General features: G+C 40.0%; 1 protein-coding gene across 1 annotated transcript in view; it reads right to left on the bottom strand.

Annotated features, from left to right (window-relative positions):
* Positions 1 to 5,475: 5,475 nt before the first annotated feature.
* Positions 5,476 to 18,142, bottom strand: part of SLC38A4 (solute carrier family 38, member 4) — a 45,570-nt gene continuing 32,903 nt past the window's right edge. Inside the window, exons 13-16 of the mRNA XM_006865326.1 lie at positions 17,670 to 17,794; positions 11,622 to 11,766; positions 8,844 to 8,941; positions 5,476 to 6,008 (exon numbers count right to left, since the gene is read on the bottom strand). Of these exons, the coding sequence (XP_006865388.1) occupies positions 5,907 to 6,008; positions 8,844 to 8,941; positions 11,622 to 11,766; positions 17,670 to 17,794 (470 nt within the window). The 3' untranslated portion in view covers positions 5,476 to 5,906. The remainder of the gene's footprint in view (positions 6,009 to 8,843; positions 8,942 to 11,621; positions 11,767 to 17,669; positions 17,795 to 18,142) is intronic.

Here is an 18,142-nt window from a genome sequence, read left to right on the forward strand (position 1 = left end):
CCTGCTGGTTATTTAAAATACCGGTGGCATAGCCCTCAGAATCACAGCAATTCAAACCACCACAGCATGACAGACAGATGAGTGGCGGTTGCGTGGTTGCTGTTAAATAGGAATCTCCTTGTGCTAGGGTCCTTAAGTCTGGCTCAAAGGCGGGATTTCTGTCCTTGGATGTCAATCAAGAGGCAGAAGCACAGCAGGGGCGATTGGGTTGTAGTGAGATGCTTTGGGTTGGGCTTGTGGATCTCTAAGTTTGTCAACCCCTCCTCAAAGCCACGATCCAACAGTTAGGCTAGGAAGGTGCTCTCGTGTCTGGGGTAAGTAGGACAACCTGGCAGGCCCCTGCAGTCTCTTCCCACTAGGCAGCGTCTCTCCATCGACCTGGTCTCCAGACACCTCTCATCCTGCCGCTCCGTGGTCTGGGTTTCATTTAACACCTCCACCAGGTCTGCACAGTTGTCGCACATCGTTTAGCCACCGCTGTCCATGAAAGAAGCCCTCGTGCAGACTATAACTGGTAGGGATACCTAAAATGAGGCTACAACGTGCCCAATGAAGGAGGCTTCTTGTGGAGCCTCTGTATTACATAAGACCATTTGTGAAATCCTGAGCCCCATCCAGAATCTTCTGAGGTGGGAAATTTCCCACTTGAAAGCAGATAAGCCTGGAGCAGCTAGAAGAACAGAAGATACTTCTTGAAAGAAACACCGATAGGAAAAATACAAAACAATAACAGCAGTCCAACTGATTACTACAAGAACAAGCAAGTTGCTCACCCAGGAGACATCAAAGTAAGTGGTCGGGTCCTCTCAGGGCAAACCCCCATCCAAGACTAAGACTCATTGGGAATACACGAGCAGACATGTGCTCTGACTGGTGACCACGTTGGTCACCGATAAGGGGAAGTGAGGGAAAAACAGCAATGAAGCAGCAAGCTAAGCCCTACCACATTCACTAGAATCTTGTGAACCCAGATGGAGACTTGGTTGGTCAGCAGTATGGCAAGACCTGGGGATTCCTGGGCCCAGAGTCAGTGACATAGTCACAGAGGACAAGACTGAAGAGTGAAGCATCCAGCTGATAAGAAGCAAAGGCATATGCATAAGAATATCCACACTATCAGATGATACCCACTTGACTTGGCTTCAATGGCTGGATGATCAGAACTCAACTATAAGAAGAAAGAAGAGGAAAAAGAAGAGTAATCTGATACAATTTGATGACCTTGACCTACATCTATGGATGCAGTAGTTCAAATAAGGGAACAAATCTTTACAGTGAGAATCATTCCCACCTCCTTGATATACAGGGTAGTCAGGGATAGCCAACTTGGACACTGGCACCTAAAGTGGCGGTCTACAGAGGCGATAAGTGGCTGGCTTACAAGCTTTCAAGAGGGAGCCTAGATACACAGGGTGCGGAGGAAGGTAGAATCTCCACTGAATAGTATCCAATCTGTCTGGGTGGGGCTGATGAAAGGAGATGGGGATAGCACTCATGCAGCACAATAGTGAATACTTGCTATCAGGACTGACTGTGAGGTTTGGGAATGTAAAGGTAGATGTTTTGTAGCCAAAGGAGGGAATTGGTTGACTTTGCAGGAGATCCCTGGGATCATCAAGGGAGAAGAGCGGAGTGCAGCACCCTACCCAGAAGCAGTGACACCAGAGGTGGAGGCAGAGACGATGCTGTGGAGAGATGGAGTGGCTGGGGACTCTTGACTCAGAGAGGGAGAGGGGCTGTGTGCTGACAACCAGGGGGCAGGTCTTCAGGGTATATTCTTTGGTTGGTTGATGATGCATGGAGGGGATTGTAACAATGACAATGAAACTAAATATGATAGGATGAATGCAACCCTCATTAATGTTCTCTCATGTAAACTATTACATAATTCACAATAAAACATATACATTTTTTTTTAAAAAAAGAAATCAAACCACGTATTGCATTACACAAATCTGCTGTACAAGATGTTTTTAAAGTATTGAAGAGCAAAGATGTCAGCTTGAGGACTAAGTGCACCTGACCCAAGCCATGGTATTTTCAATAACCTCAATTGCATGTGAAAGCTGGACAGTGAATAAGGAAGATCGTAGAAGACTGATGTTTTTGAGTTATGGTGTTGGAGGAGAATATTGAAAGTGCCATGGGCTGCCAAAAGAACCAACAGATCTGTATTGGAAAAAGTGCAGCCAGAGTGCTCCTTGGAGGCCAGAGTGGCCAAACTTCGTCTCACCTCAGTGTAAAGAAAACACAAAACCTTATAAGTGGACCAATAAATAACCTGATAAATGAAGAAAATATTAAAGTTATCTAAGACATCATTTTTCTTGGATCCACTATCAATACTCATGGAAGCAGCCATCAGGAAATCAAAGGCTACATAGCATAAGTAAATCTGCTGGGAAAGACCTTTTTAAAACATTAAAGGGCAAAGATGGCCATCTGAGAACTAAGAGGGTCTTGACCCCAAGCCAAGTTATTTAAAAATTGCCTCATATGCATAGGCAAGTTGGACAATGAATAAGTCAGGCTATAGGGGAATTGATTCATTTGAAATACAGTGTTGGAGAATATTAGAAGTATCATGCACTGCCAGAAGAACAAACAAATCTGTCTTAGAAGTACAGCCAGAGTGTTCCTTAGAAGCCAGGATGATGAGACTTTGACTCTCATACTTGCCCGTGAATGCAACAGCCAAGAGCGGAACAGTCCCTGGAGAATGACATTATGTTTGGCAAAGTGGAGGGTCAGCGAAAAGAGGAAGACTACCAATGAGATGGATTGATACTGTGGTCGTAGCAATGGGCACCATTATGAGGATGGTATAGCGCTGGGCAGTGTTTCATTGGGTTGTGCATAGGGTCACTATGAGTCCGAACTGACTGGATGGTACCTAGCAACAATAACAATCTTACAGGCATTCCTTTCCTTCTTTCACACACATTCTAGAAGGTGTAAATGTGTTGACATAAAACAAAAACTGTTTAGTGTTGGATGTTTATTTTGCCAAGATAAGAGGACAACTATTTTCTGGATACCTGTAAATATTAGTCAGCCTTTGAGAGTCATAATGAAAATGGAGCATGTGCTAATATGATAAGAAAGGTAATAATCAGATTTAAATTTCTTTTTCATGAACAAAAATAATTCATAAGCCTTTTAACAACAGAAAAAAATCACAGCATAGTCATTTGAAAAGTTCATTTATTATATACCAATATACACTTTCTGTAATAAAAAAGCCTCCCAATATATTGAACCATCTTATAAATGAAATAAGAAAATAAAACTTTCATCTGTTTACAAATAGGGTTAAATTAACCAACACACGATAGCATGTGCATGTCTGCCCTGTAGTATATATGAACTATAATCATGATAATGGCATGAGGAAAATGGTACTTAATTATTTGGCACTGTAGTGTTGCTTTTGGATATCGTATAATTACCCATGTTGATATTTTCAAGTTCGTCATTTCAAACATAAAGCTTTAAAAATATATACAGATTTTACAGTCTTCCATTTTTTGGATTAATCTTTGATATTTACATTTAAATACTTTCTGATTTAAAAAATTTTTTAACACTCAAAAGGTAACTTTCTCCAAGTTCAACTATTTTGATACACTCTATAGATGAGTGAAAATGGATATTTATCTTTAAATGCCATTCAGCAATTTTTTTCCCAGTAATAATCACTCAAAAGTTATGATAGTTTCTAGTAATGCTCAATTTATAACAAAGTGCACCACTTTACAGTATTATGCTTCTCGAAAATAATACAAAAAATAAATGAACATTTTCCCAGGCATATTTTAGAAAATGATTAAAATAGGATTTAGTAAGGGTTTGTAATCATACTTGGTTGTGCTAAAATATAAAACAGGTAAACACTCCTGATATTGATTGGAGGAACAAAATACAGCAACATCCAAAGATTCTAGCCAGTAAGTAGTAGTAGATACATGAATCTATGTTGTGTAAGTACTCAATAGCAGAAGGAGCCCTGGTGGTATAATGGTTAAGCACTTGGCAACTAGTTTTAAAACGTAGGTGGTTCAAACCCACCAGCCACTCTGTGGGAGCAAGATGCAGCAGTCTGCTTCCATAAAGATTTACAACCTTAGGAAGCCTATGAGGCTGTTCTGTACAGTCCCTATAAATCCTAATTGAATAGATGGCAGTGAGTTTATGTTTTAGAAATAAACAAGAATGATTGTTTGCATTTCTTTATAGTGTTCACCTGTTTATTTTTATGAAGAATCACTCAACATGGTATTAAATGACAAGCGAATGTCAGCAAACACCTGTGTAAGCTGAAATGCATCGGATCCCATTTTAGAGGTGCTAAAGGAAAAGAAAAAAGCCCTGATAACTGCTAATTGAAAAGTCGCAGTTTGAACCCACTAGTAAATCCATGTGGCAGTCTGCTTCTGTAAAGACTACAGCCTCAGAAGCCCCATGGGGACATTTCTACTCTGTCCTACAGGGTCAACGGCAATGGCTAGATGAAAGAAAGGCACTCCAATGGCACAATGATTAAGCCCTCGGCTTATAATCAAAAAGTTTGTAGTTCAAACCCACTTAGAAGCTCTGTGGGAGTAAGACCTGAGAAACTGCTTCCAAAAATATTAAAGCCAAGAAAGCGCTACAGGGGCAATTCTACTCTGTCACATGGGGTCACCATGAGTTGTAATCGATGCCAAAGCACCCAATAACAACAAATGAAAAGAATAATCTTGGTACTGAGAATTATTTGCAAATAAGGAGCTCATTTTCTTCTAGATGATTATGATATTATTGTAAACATTGAAGAGCATTACTGAACTATATATAACTTAGGGTTCAATTTTAAAGTATCCTCAATAGACCGATACATACAAATGGATTTTAGAGCCTACCAACTTAAAAAGTCTGCACTCCCACCCCCAATAACATAAATGTTTTGACTGTGAGAACAAACTACACATGTAAAAAATAAAAATCAAATGTACCATACATTACAATTCTGATGACTACATAATAATATTATATACATGAACATACAGCAAATCACAGTTTCCTGCACTGAATGTTTATCAAAGAAAAATGTATCAAACAATACTGGGTAGTGTATCTCCACATGAATTGTGACCTTCTAAAAATTCTGAATGAGCACGGAAGACGAGAGGGAGAGCATTGTTCAATGAAACGAAGTATGACAAGAGGAGAAGGAATAGCATTACAAAAGCAGATGACTTAGAAGAGTTTAGCTACTAGCAGTGCTTTTTTGTCATTGCTCTTAATTTAAATTAAGCCCCTCTCTACTTATTAAGGTGTTTCAATATTTGTATATAAAAAGTCCATTGAATGAATAAGTTGCTGATTCAACGTCAGACAGGGCCAACAAAATATTTCTTAACTGTTGGTAATACGATGCTCTAGACTATTGTCAGATTATTCACATACTTTACAGGGTCAGCTCCTAAAATATGCCATTAAGTGGTGGTAGCTTTTTTCCCAGGGCATATTTGTTTGATGTTCTGAGAATATAAGTATTTGGTACTTTGTGTGTGTGTTTGGATCGGGGGTCTACAGGGTGGTATCTAATGACTATTACATGCAGCTACCCTTATTCTGCTTGTACAGTAGCAAAAACACACCTTGATCATTTCACACTGCTTTGGTAAAACCTGGGTAGAAATGTGCACCACAGATTTTAAACACATAAACAGCCATTTTTTATAAAAGTGATGGTTTTCTCTTGCGCAGGTGCCTGGTGATATTATTACTAGTAAACATCTTTGGAATCTTCCTGTTATTTCCTATGAATAACATCCCAGTCAACATAACTCAGTGTCTTTTGGAGCATAACTTGCAACCATTTTCAACAGACAAAAAAAAAAGGAAAGTATTTTTTCCTTGGGTTAATGATGCTTGGAATTCGGAGGATTGTAGATCCAGTCAAGTATAATGAGCGCCATGCTTCCAATCATGAAAATGACTCCAACCACCAGGAAAACGAAAGCCTGGAATTAAGAGAGAACTTGTTAGGGAACACTGAAAAACAGAGAAACCATGCTCACTTGCATAGTTTCCTTTGAGATATTGTTTAAGTAAGCCAACAAACTGATTTGCATATTGAACTGCATTAATCTTATAGCCCATTGGGGAATAGTGAAGAATACAGTGGGGATACAGACCCTAAATATTCAACAATATGTGAGTGGTTGATTTTGGTAAACCAAAATAATGCAATATCCTGGGATCATTAAAAATCAAGTGCTAGAAAAATATGTAATGTAGAGAATGCTCACTATTTTCTAGGCAAAAAAGAGCAGATCATAGAATAGTGCATTATATGACACCGATTTTACAAAGTAAACAAATAATAACAAAAGCTTAATATACACAGCATATTCCTGGAAACAAAAAAAGACTTAAATTATGTGTCTATGTGTATATAAACACACACATATAATATACATCTATATGTATGCACGGACTCCTGGCATGGTGCGACAAGATTAGCATTGAACTATTAACCACAAGGTTGTCAGTTCAAATCTACCAGGTACACCTCGGAAACCCTATACAGGGGTCGCTATGAGTCAGAACTGGCTCAAAGGCACTTAACAACAGCACATATATACACACACATACTTTATATATATATATATATATATATATTATAGAGTATTGGTATGACACTGTGGGATAAAGTACTGGACAGAAAGGTTAGTTTGAACCACAAGATTGGTAGTTCAAACTCACCAGCCGCTCCTCAGAAACCGTATACAGGGTGGCTATGAGTCAGCACCAACTTGATGGCACTTAACAACAAGCAACATTTATCTGTAAAATGACGTTCTGGTGTGGTGCTGTAGGGTAAGCACTGGACTGCTAACCACAAGGTCAAACCTACCAGCCCCTCCTTGGAAATCCTTTACCGAATTGCTATGAGTTGTAACCGACTCAATAGCACATAACAGTAACAATATCTGTAAAATACACGCATATACACATATACTGGTATCTCTGGATGGTATGGGTTATTGTGTTTTTTTTCTCTTTTGGGGGGGATGGGGTGAGGTGGACATTCTTAAAAAATGTCCGCAATGAGCATACTTTGTTTTTGTTGTTGTTAGGTGCCACTGAGTCAGTACCGACTAATAGCGAACTTAAGCACAGCAGAATGAAACAATGCCTGATCCTGGGCCAACCTCACTATCGTTGCCATGCTTGACCTCATTGATGCTGCCACTTTGCCAATCCATCTTGTTAAGGGTTTTCCACTTTTTCTCTGACCCTTCACCCTACCAAACATGATCCCCTTCTCCAGTGACTGGTCCCTCCTGACGATATGTCCAAAGTATGAGAGACGAAGTTTGGCCATCTTGGCCTCCAAGGAGCACACTTGGCTGCACTTCTTCCAACACAAATCTGTTAGTTCTTTCAGCAGCCCATAGCACTTTCAGTATTCTCCTCCAATACCGTAACTCAAATGCATCAATTTTTCTGTGGTCTTCCTTATTCGCTGTCAAGCTTTCACATGCACATGAGATTATTGAAAATACCATGGCTTGGGTGAGGCGCACCTTCGTCCTCAAGCTGACGTCTTTGCTCTTCAACACTTTAAAAAGGTCTTGTGCGGAAGATTTGTCTAATGCAATACGTCGTTTGATTTTTTGACTGCTCTTCTGTGAGTGTTGAATAGTTGATCCAAGAAGAATGAAGTCCTTGACAACTTCAATCTTTTCTCCGTTGATAAGAATGTTGTTTATTTTTTCAGTGGTGAGGATTTTTGTTTTCCTTACATTGAGATGCAATCCATACCGAAGGCTGTGCTCTTTGGTCTTCATCAGTAAATATTTTAAGTCTTCTTCACTTTCAGCAAGCAAGGTTGTATCATCTGCATACCTAGTAATTACTATGATCTACAAAATTTAAATATCTAATAATTTTTAATCCTAGAATGAGCCTTGTATATTAACACACAGATCAGCCTCCTTATTAAATATATGAAGAAGTAACATCTAAAATAATTGTCACTTCAAAGGGTTTAGGAGGTCATTTTACTTCTTTTACATCGAGTCAAGTTGAAAATGGGTTATAAAAAAGAACCAGTAACTTGCCAAGGTTACAAAACTGTTAAAGTCCTAATGAGATGGACTACATGGAGTGGGCATGAGGGGTGGAGAGAGAGTTAACACTGGCAAAATGTGGGGGTAGGAGGGGACAGGGTTGATACGTATAGTCCTGAAGTTCCTGAACAATCCCAAGAGGTGACTAGCTCCCAGTCAAAAATTCACAGTAACCCCAGTAAAAAGTAGTCGTTTCAAGCTTTAAGACTTTAATAAAAAAACTATTGACAACATTTAATTTTTAGAAAATTACATTACTATTTCTAGTATGTGTTTCTGTAGTACTATTTTTATTGTTGTTGTTAAGCAGTCAAGTTGGTTCCAAACTCATTTTGCCCCTTATAGGATGTCCAAGGAGCAGTTGGTAGGTTTGAACTTCAAACCTTGTGGTTAGCAGTCAGCGCTTATTCTACGGCACCACACCAGGATTATTATGGAAACCAAACATGTACTCTCAAGTTTAATAAGATTGTATTTGGCCTTGCAAACTTAAATAGCATGACCAGAATATTGGAGTAATTTTTAATACTGCTTGTTGAGTTGCTTCTGACTCATAGTGACCCTGTATAGGATTTCTGTAAGTGACCTATGGGTTTGAACTGCTGACCTTGTGGTTGTCAGTCCAGTGCATATCATATAGCGCCACACCAGTGCTCCTTCGGGAACCTAATTCCTTCCTGCCTACCATTTTATAATGGGGTCATTGTAATCCTTACTTACTCCGATCTTTTGGGGCGACCTAAGAGGTTCTTTCTTGACAAGTCTAAGATAAAATGCTGCTGGGAGGATGAAAATCAGCATGGTGGCCGAAGAAGCTCCTGAGGAGAAAAACACAGGTCAGTGCCTCATACAACAAGGCCAGTAAACAAGGAGGACACTTTGAAGAAACCAAGGAGAAAATCTCATAAGCTTATGGTGGTTGCTTATTCAGAGAAGATAAATTTACATATTTAAATGTGTCTAACATGATAGCCTCATAATAAATACACATAAGGAGCTCTGGTAGCGTAGTGGTTACGAATTGGGCTGCAAACCTTAAGGTCAGCGGTTCGAAACTACCAGCCGCTCCGCGGGAGAAAGATGAGGCTTTCTACTCCTGTAAGGATTTACACCCTCGGAAACCCTGTACAGGGTCGCTATGGGTCGGAACCGACTTGACAGCACTTAACAACAACAACAACAATATATAAAACCAATAAAAGGGTAGATTTAATAAAAAAATCTACTAGGGGATTACATCCAGAGACGTATCAAAAGACAGACGTGGTGATCTATTTCTGAAGGTCACAGCTATTGAAAGCCCTATGAAGTGCAGTTCTACTCAGAAACACACAGGGTCTTGGAACAGACTGGACAGCAACTGGTACTGGTAGTTATACTAATACATACTGGTGGTGGTGCTGGCGGGCCATGCAGTCAATTCTGACTCATAGCAACCCTGCATAGGGTTTCCGAGGCTGTAAATCTGTACAGGAGCAGAGGCCTCATCTTTCTCCCATGGAATGGCTGGTAGTTTCAGACTGTTGACCTTGAGGTTAGTAGCCTGACTCATAACCACTATGCTATCAGAGCTCCTTACAAATACTAAGGAGGCTGAATTCATCACATATCTGTAATACCCACCCCTCACTTTTTAAGTTGCCTACACCTACCTTATGCTTTCAAGTTTACATTGTTTTTCAAATTTGAGAAACCCTTCAGTCAGTAGTATGAAGAAGTCAATCTATTAACAGGCCACATAGTTAAGGAAATATGTTTTGCAAAATCAACCTCCTCTTCTGAAGAAATCCTTTGATGCTTAGCTGATACTCACAGACTTGAGAGAGATTTCTATAGATAAAAATCTACATTTCTGACTCTTGATGACAAAAAGTTAGGATCCTGTCCAGTATTTTGATCCACCGCAAGGTATATGATTCTCCTGCTATCGGACTTAGTTTCCTTATCTATCAAAATACCTAAACAGCATGACTTTATAGATGGCCTAGGAATCCTGCTGTGGGATAAACACTGGACTGCAAGGTCAGTTTGAGCTGCAAAGTCGGCAGTTCACATTCACCAGCCGCTCCTTGGCTGAGTTGCAACTCACTCAATGACACTGAATAATAACAAATTAATTTATTCTTCTTGTTGCTGTTGTTATGTACAGTCGGTTCTAACTCATCACGACCCTATGCACAAAAGGATGAAGCACTGGCTGGTCCTACGTCATCTCACAATCATTGTTATGCTTGGGCCCATTGCTGCTGCCATTGTACCAATTCGTCTCATTGGGAGTCTTACTCTTTTTTACAGAGCCTCCTCTTTATTAAGCATGATATTCCTCTCCAGGAACTGATCCCTCCTGATAACATGTTGAAAGTATGAGAGACCAAGTCTCGCCAACCTGGCTTCTAAGGAGCATTCTGGCTGTGCTTCTTCCAGCACAGATTTATTTGTTCTTCTGGTAGTCTATGGTACTTTTAATATTCTTCTCCAACACCAATATATCAATTGTATCAATTCTTATATGGTTTTCTTTATCCACTGTCAAACTTTCACATGTATATGAGGCTATTGAAAACACCATGGCTAGGGTCAGGCACACCTTCATCCTCAAACTGACATCTTTGCTCCTGAACATTTTAAGTGTGAACATATTTTGATCCTGTGAATGGTTAATTTCCAATATCTCTTGAAAGACATGTGTCTTCTCAGCTGATGGGTCTTTTGGGAAATAGTTGGTGCCAGGTGGAGCCTGCTGCCCATGCCATTTAAGGAAGTGGTGGTGATGATTAGGTGCCATGGAGTCGACTTTGAGTCATAGCAACCCTGTACAGCGTTTCCAAGACTGTAAATCTTTATAGGAGCAGAAAGCCTCATCTTTCTTACGCAGAGCAGCTGGTTACCCATTAGCGTAACCCATTACACTACCAGAGCTATTTAAGGTGGTGTAAGCTTGAATTAGGAGCTCTGGTAGTGTAGTGGTTATGAATTGGACTGCGAACCAGCTGCTCCGCGGGAGAAAGATGAGGCTTTCTGCTCCCGTAAAGATTTACAGCCTCAGAAACCTTGTTCAGGGTCGCTATGGGTCGGAACCGACTCGACGGCACTTAACAACAACAAGAAGCTTGAATTGGATTCCTGGTGTGACGCTGTAGGATCAGCACTGAACTACCAACCACAAGATCGACAGTTCAAACGCCCCAGCTGCTCCTTGGAAACTCTATATAGGGTTGCTATGAGTCAGAACCGATTCAAGGACACTTACCAACAACAACAAGCTTGAATTAGGAACCCTGGTGGCACAGTGGACTAAGCATTAGACTACTAACTACAGGGTTGGTGGTTTGAATCCATCAGCTGCTCTGTGGAAGAAAGATGAGGCTGTCTGATTGTATAAAGACTTAAACACACAGTTCTACTCTGTCCTATAGCATCCCTGTGAGTCAGAATCAACTAGATGGCTATGGCTGGGTAAGCTTGAGTTGGTTACATAAAAGCCTTTCTGACACTTACCTATGAATCCAAAGATGTATTTTATTGTTGGTACGAGTATGACCAGAACATTGTTAAGTGCAATAATTACAGCTGCAATCAAGAAATGTCTTATCCAGCTGAAGCGTCTTTTGGGGAATAGCAATGTAGTCACTGATGTACGAATCTGCAGTGAGAAAGTTCAAAGACAAAGATCACATCTCTGTTTTATGGCTTGAATCATAATTTCTAATAATCTCATCACTAAAACATATTCTTTCTCTCATTTTATCCCAGAGAAGATTCTGACTTTTAAAAAAGAATTTTTCTTGGTATTTGAGATCGAGTGCATATCGTTTTTTTCCTTTGTTACTGTATCTGTGCTTATTTTGTTAGTTTTCACACATTTTTTATTAAAAACAATCTCAGTCAGAAAAAGATAAAATATACAATGTAACTGGGAGACACAGGGCAATCCTCATTGATCTGTTTTTGTGGCTTCTCAAACTGGATTAAGTATTAAGGGCAGGCCTTGAATTGATTTACGTGGTTTGTGGAAGGAATTTTCACAAACCTGAGTTTTTCTTAATTTTGTACTTCATGTAACATTTTTGTAATCTGCTATTTTTTAAAAAATGATCTTTTTTGTGTTTATTAATTTCTCCATTTTATCTCCTTCAACCAATAAGTTATAAATCCATGAAAGGCAAGAAATAGGACCTAGAAATATTAACATTCCTCAGAATGTCTAACTTAGTATCCTGCACACACAGACACTCAATAAAGAAAGAAACTGAACAGCAACATCTTTTTGTTCCCTTCAGGATCCCTGACAGATTCCAGGCCTATTTCAGCATATGAAGTAAGTAGGCAAAAGGTCAAGAGGAGCTCAGTTTGCAGCAGCTGTTTCAGGGACTCTGATGTAACTGGATAGAGAGATCCTTTAGAATAGGGGGCTTGAGGGTGTTGCCTAGGTCTGAATAGTTTAACAAAGTTGAAAATACTCTTATCTTATGAATCTTTTTGAAAACACTTTTGACTTAGTGGAATTAGCCTATTGGCTTTCCAATAAGTACTTTAAAAATAAGTACTTCAACTAAGCCTGGGCATCCCCTTTTCAGAAATGCTGGGATTGATTTTCACTTTGAATTTTGAGGGCTGAGGTCTCTGAATAATATGGAGATGGGGACTCATTTAAAAGGAAGAAAATGTAAATTCGATTTTGAAATACATGTATGATCGGCAAAAAAATGTGAACCGAAATGCTTACAGTTTCTAATATGACGTTTATTTCATACCATTCCACCCAAAATTAAAGCCATCTGTTTAGGTTTAAAAGGCAGTTTCCTTTCTGTAATGACAGACCAGATCGTTTCTGGCAATGACTTAAGAGTGACTTTGTAAATGTTTTAAGAAATCTGGTTAGTGAAAATGATGAAACTCATTCTGAAAAGTAGAATGAGGAAAGCAAATGGCTTGCATTTGTTTTCCTCAGTAACCTATATACATTCTACACTGTGACCTGCAGTGAATTCTTATTTAATACTACTCAAGCTGGTCTAATCAGTAGGCTATGGCATTATAGGATAAGCACTGGATTGCTAGCTACAAGTTTGGAGAATCAAATCCACCAGGCACTTATTGGAAACCATACACAGCTGGAACCGACTTGATGACACTTAACATTAATAATGCATTGTGCTTGAGGATTAATTTTTCTGAAAATGTTAAACTTGTTCAAAAGCAGTGTTCCTATTATCTTTAAAAGACTACATCTAATATAGGCTCTAGTCAGGCAGAAGTCACACCTATATGCTTTAAAAAAAAATGACCTTTGTTAAAATTGTGTATTCAATTCCATCAGCTGAATATAGGCAATCCTATGCTGGGCCTCTGAGTATAAATATGATTTTCTAAGGTTTCGTGGCTCTCTAAAAGACTAAGGTTTGGCCTAATAATGAGAGTACAGAAAGTTCATAGGAATAGCATGTAGAAAATGTTAGAGTAATTGCAGCAATTGTTCCCATAATTGAAGCTTGCTCCGCTCAGTGAATAAGGAGTAACCAAATCCCAAACTTAATGCCAGGCATATAGAATTACCAATGCATGCCTTGAGAGGGCATCAGGGAAATTGGAGAAGGCAGGAGTCCTGGTGTGGCACTGTAGGATAAGCACTGGACAGATAAAACCAAGGTTGATGGTTCAAACCCACAGCAACTCCTGAGAAACCCTATACAGGGTTGCTATGAAGTGGAACCGATTTCACAGCACACAACAAGAACAACAGTCTAGTGTCGAAAAGATCTGGCAATCTGCTCCGATAAAGTTGATAGCTGGGAACCCTAGGGGGTAGATGTACTCTGTCCTACAGGGTCACTTTGAGCTGGCATCTACTAGAAGGCACACAAAAGGCTGACGGTGGTGGGTAGTGAATAAGAATCTGAAGAAAACTTGCTGAGTGTTCCATGTTAAAACACTGCCCTGCATGGTGACCCTGGAATCAGCAGTTCTCTTTGCCTGTGTCAAGACAGCAGCTATTCTGGCTTATTACCCATAAAGCATTGCCTGTTCTTTGTTAGGTGCCTTTTTCTCACACACTATTAAGAACCTTTTAAAACTTTTTAAAGTGTTGAAGAGCAAGGATGTCAGCTTGAGGACTCAGGTGTGCCTGACCCAAGCCATGGTATTTTCAACAACCTCATATGGATGTGAAAGCTGGACAGTGAATAAGGAAGATCATAGAAGAATTGATGCCTTTGAGTTGTGGTGTTGGAGGAGAATACTGAAAGTGCCATGGACTGCCAAAAGAACCAATAGATCTGTTTTGGAAGAAGTGCAGCCAGAGTGCTCCTTGGAGACCAGGATGACTAAGCTTCGTCTCTCATACTTTGGACATATTATCAGAAGGGATCAGTTTCTGGAGAAGGATATCATGTTTGGTAAGATGGAGGGTCAGAGAAAAAGAGGAAGACCCCCAACGAGTTGGATCAGCCAGGTGGCATCATTGATGGCGTCAAGTGTGGCAGCAGTAGTGAGGTTGGCCTAGGATCGGACATTGTTTCGTTCTGCTTTGCATGGGGTCGCTATGAGTCGGTTCCGACTCGATGGCACCCGATAACAACAATAAGAACCTAGGAATGTAAGTCAGGTGTTGTGGATGGGGGCAGTCCCTAGTGAGCCCACAGCCCTGACACAGAAAATACTGTCATTTCCAAAGAGAGTGTCCTTAACTTGTCAAGAGATGCTGTGTTCTGATGTGGGGACCTAATCCTCACAAAAACTGTTGTTTGTGGCAAGTGTCTGCAAGAAGATTATTCTGTGTTTTTGCTAGGAAAGGCAGTTTATGCATTTCAGAGAAAGGCAAGATTTATTAGAGACCATTTTTCTAAGTAAATATTGTTGAGTTCATCCTCTGAACCCATTCCTCACCTGTAGGGACTTAAAACCCACGGGGAAAGGTAGAAAAGGAGACCTGGTGGCACAGTGGTTAAGTGCTCAGTTGCTAACTGAAAGGTCAGTGATTTGAACCCACCTGGTGCTCCGTAGGAGAAAGATGTGGCAGTTTACTTCCAGAAAGACTACAGACTCGGAAACTGTATGGTGCAGTTCGATTCTATCCTATGAGTTGGAAGCGACTTTTTGGCAATTTTGTTTTTTTAATGTGTGGAGAAGACAGACACATATACACATATACAGCTAATTTCAATATAACATTACAAGGGCAAAGACAGAAGAATGCAAAATGTTGCTTGAAACTGAATGAAAATATATAATAAGGCTGGAAGTTAGTTATTTTCTTGAATCTTGGTTCTAATGATCCATTTTGGTTCCTTGTTATTAGAAGGACCCCTGGTAGCACAGTGGTTAATAATTTGATTCCTAACCAAAAAGTCAGTGGTTCGAACCCACTAGCTGCTCCCCAGAAGGAAGATGAGGCAGTCTTCTTCTGTAAAGATTTACAGCCTTAGAAACCCTATGGGGCAGTTCTAGTCTGTGCCATGTTGTTGTTGCTGTTAAGTGCCGTCGAGTAAGTTCCTACCCATAGCGACCCTGTATAGGGTTTCAGAGGAGCAGCTGGTGAGCTTGAACCGCCATTCAAACTGACTTTGAAGTCCAGTGCATTAACCCACAGCACCACACCTGTCAGAATCCAATGGAGGGAAGTGGGTTTGAGTTGTTTCTAGGTGATAGACTTACAGCGACCCCACGTTAAAGAGTAGAACTGCCCCACAGGTTTTCTAGACTATAATCTTTATAGGTTAGAGATCGCCATGTCTTTCTTCCACAGAGCTCCTGGGTGTGTTTGAACCACTAACCTTTTAACTAGCCACCAAGTGTTTAATTGCTGTGCCACCAGGCCTCCTTCCATTTTGGTTCTAATAGACATCTAATGAAAGATGTTACAAACTCTTGCTGTTCCTGAAAGTCACATTTACACAACTATTTAATCTGCCATGCAGGGGAAGACTTTCTACAGGGATACCTAGACTCTCAATGTTGAGGTAAATGAAAGCTCACTTTTGCTTCCCGTTTCCAGGCTCATAGCAGCCACCAGTCTCCTAACATAAACAGTGCATTAGTTTAACTGTTACTGACTAGCTGTGACCAAGGCCACATCTCTCAGCCTCTGGAGACTGTGGTTTAAAAGTACTCTGCTTGGGGATTCTGAATAAAGCAATACAGAAGCATACAGTGGATTTCTTTAAGCAAATGCTTCAACAATGACGTGAATGCCTACCATATAAAAAATTCAGTCAATTAGATCTTTACACATAAAAGGAAGGTATGTTCTCAATGGAGCTGGCTAGTGGAAATTACTAATCTATAGTATGCCTTGTGTATACAGCTCTAGTCTGCCTTATACCTAAGGTGGAGCTGATTTTAGACTAAAGCTGTGTGCGTGGCATTCAGAATACTTTTCGACATAATAGAGGCAAGACATTATTTTAAAGTAAAGTATTAGCTGCTACAGTAATAAGAATCTTATTTCATGTGCTCATGAAAAAAGAATGTAGCAAAAAAAACAAAAAACAAAAAAAACCACTTCAGCATAAAAGCTGCATTTAAAGTGACCACAGTGTCATTATATAAGTCGGCCTCAAATGCTGGGCCCAGTATGGAACATTCTGTACAGAGCACTGTTGTTTGCTGTGTTGTTTATTTTCTCCCCCTAAAATGAATAAGTAGCTTCAGTGTTTATGAAAGGAGAAGAGTTGGCAGGAGGGTGAAGACCTAAGTTTATCCATAGGTGGTGGTTTTAGCTCATGCAGCTCACGACCCCACCGCCAGTCTTACTCTGTGAGCCCAGAACAAACTGACGCCAATGGCAAGCGCCAAGAAGAGGCCATTCCAGTGCGAGTCTGGCATGTGTCAGTTTGGGGAGTGGAAGAGATGCATGATGGATAACGTAACTATTTTTTGAAAAAGTCATTTCTAGTATGTAATTTACTAAACTTGCCTAACATGACTTTCCTTCTTATTAGCCTGCAGGGACTTAGAGTAAATAAGGATGACTTTGGAGGTCACTGCAATGCAACCAACTGGAAAAAATATGAGATGCCTTCAGAAATGTGGTGAAAAGGCAATATGCCTTGAAAGTTAATGTGGTTTTGGCTTTCAAGTTGCTGAAGTTAAATGAACCTCTACTCTTTCACTAACTCATTAGATAGGAGCTCCAAATAAGCTTTTTCAATTTGAATATCAAAATAAATCTCATTATTTTTTCCCTACATTAAAAAAAACAACAACTTAATATCTAACATACTTGTTATATTGTTGTTGTCAAGTGCTGTCGAGTTGGTTCCGACTCATAGCCACCTTGTGTGGGGTTTCTGAGGAGCAACTGGTGAGCTTGAACCACCAACCTTGTGGTTCAGCTGACCTCACAGTCCAGCACATTAACCCACAGTGCCACACCTACACATTAAATGCTAAATCGAAATGGCTCCAAAATGCTGTATAAAAGTAACAGTTTCTTCGCGCATTGCAATAGAAAACTCACACTACAATTAAATTCACATTAGTCCAGAACATACGTACTCATCTATGGGGATCATACTAGTTTCTTCCACCAAAACTCTGTGTACTTACTGGGAACAGGACAATGGGTACAGTTAGAGTAACTGCCACAAGGACTGCCAGGCGTACCAGGAGGAGAGGAGTGTCAAATGTGTACACTTTGCTGTAAGCATGAAGTAGTTCATCTTCAACTTCTCCTACAAAAAGGAAGAAAAGAACGAGTTCACTCAGTGTTGTCAAGTTGCTGTTAGATGGGCTCTAACTCATGATGGTTTCATGTACAAGGTTGCCCGGTCCTGTGCCATTTGCAAGTGTAATTTTTCAGGCACTGTGTATTTTGAGAGCCTTCTAACCTTGGAGGCTCATCTTCTAGCACTCTATCTGACAATATTCTATTCGTGATCCATACAATTTTCATTAGTTGGTTTTCATAAGTAGATCATCAGCCTTTCTTCCCAGTTTTAGTCTGGAAGCACCACTGAAACCTGTCTACCATGTGTGACCCTGCTGCTATTTGAAATGCCAATGGTACAACTTTCAGCATC

This window comes from Chrysochloris asiatica, unplaced genomic scaffold (genome assembly GCF_000296735.1).
Source record: "Chrysochloris asiatica unplaced genomic scaffold, ChrAsi1.0 scaffold00077, whole genome shotgun sequence".
Taxonomy (NCBI): Eukaryota; Metazoa; Chordata; class Mammalia; order Afrosoricida; family Chrysochloridae; genus Chrysochloris; species Chrysochloris asiatica.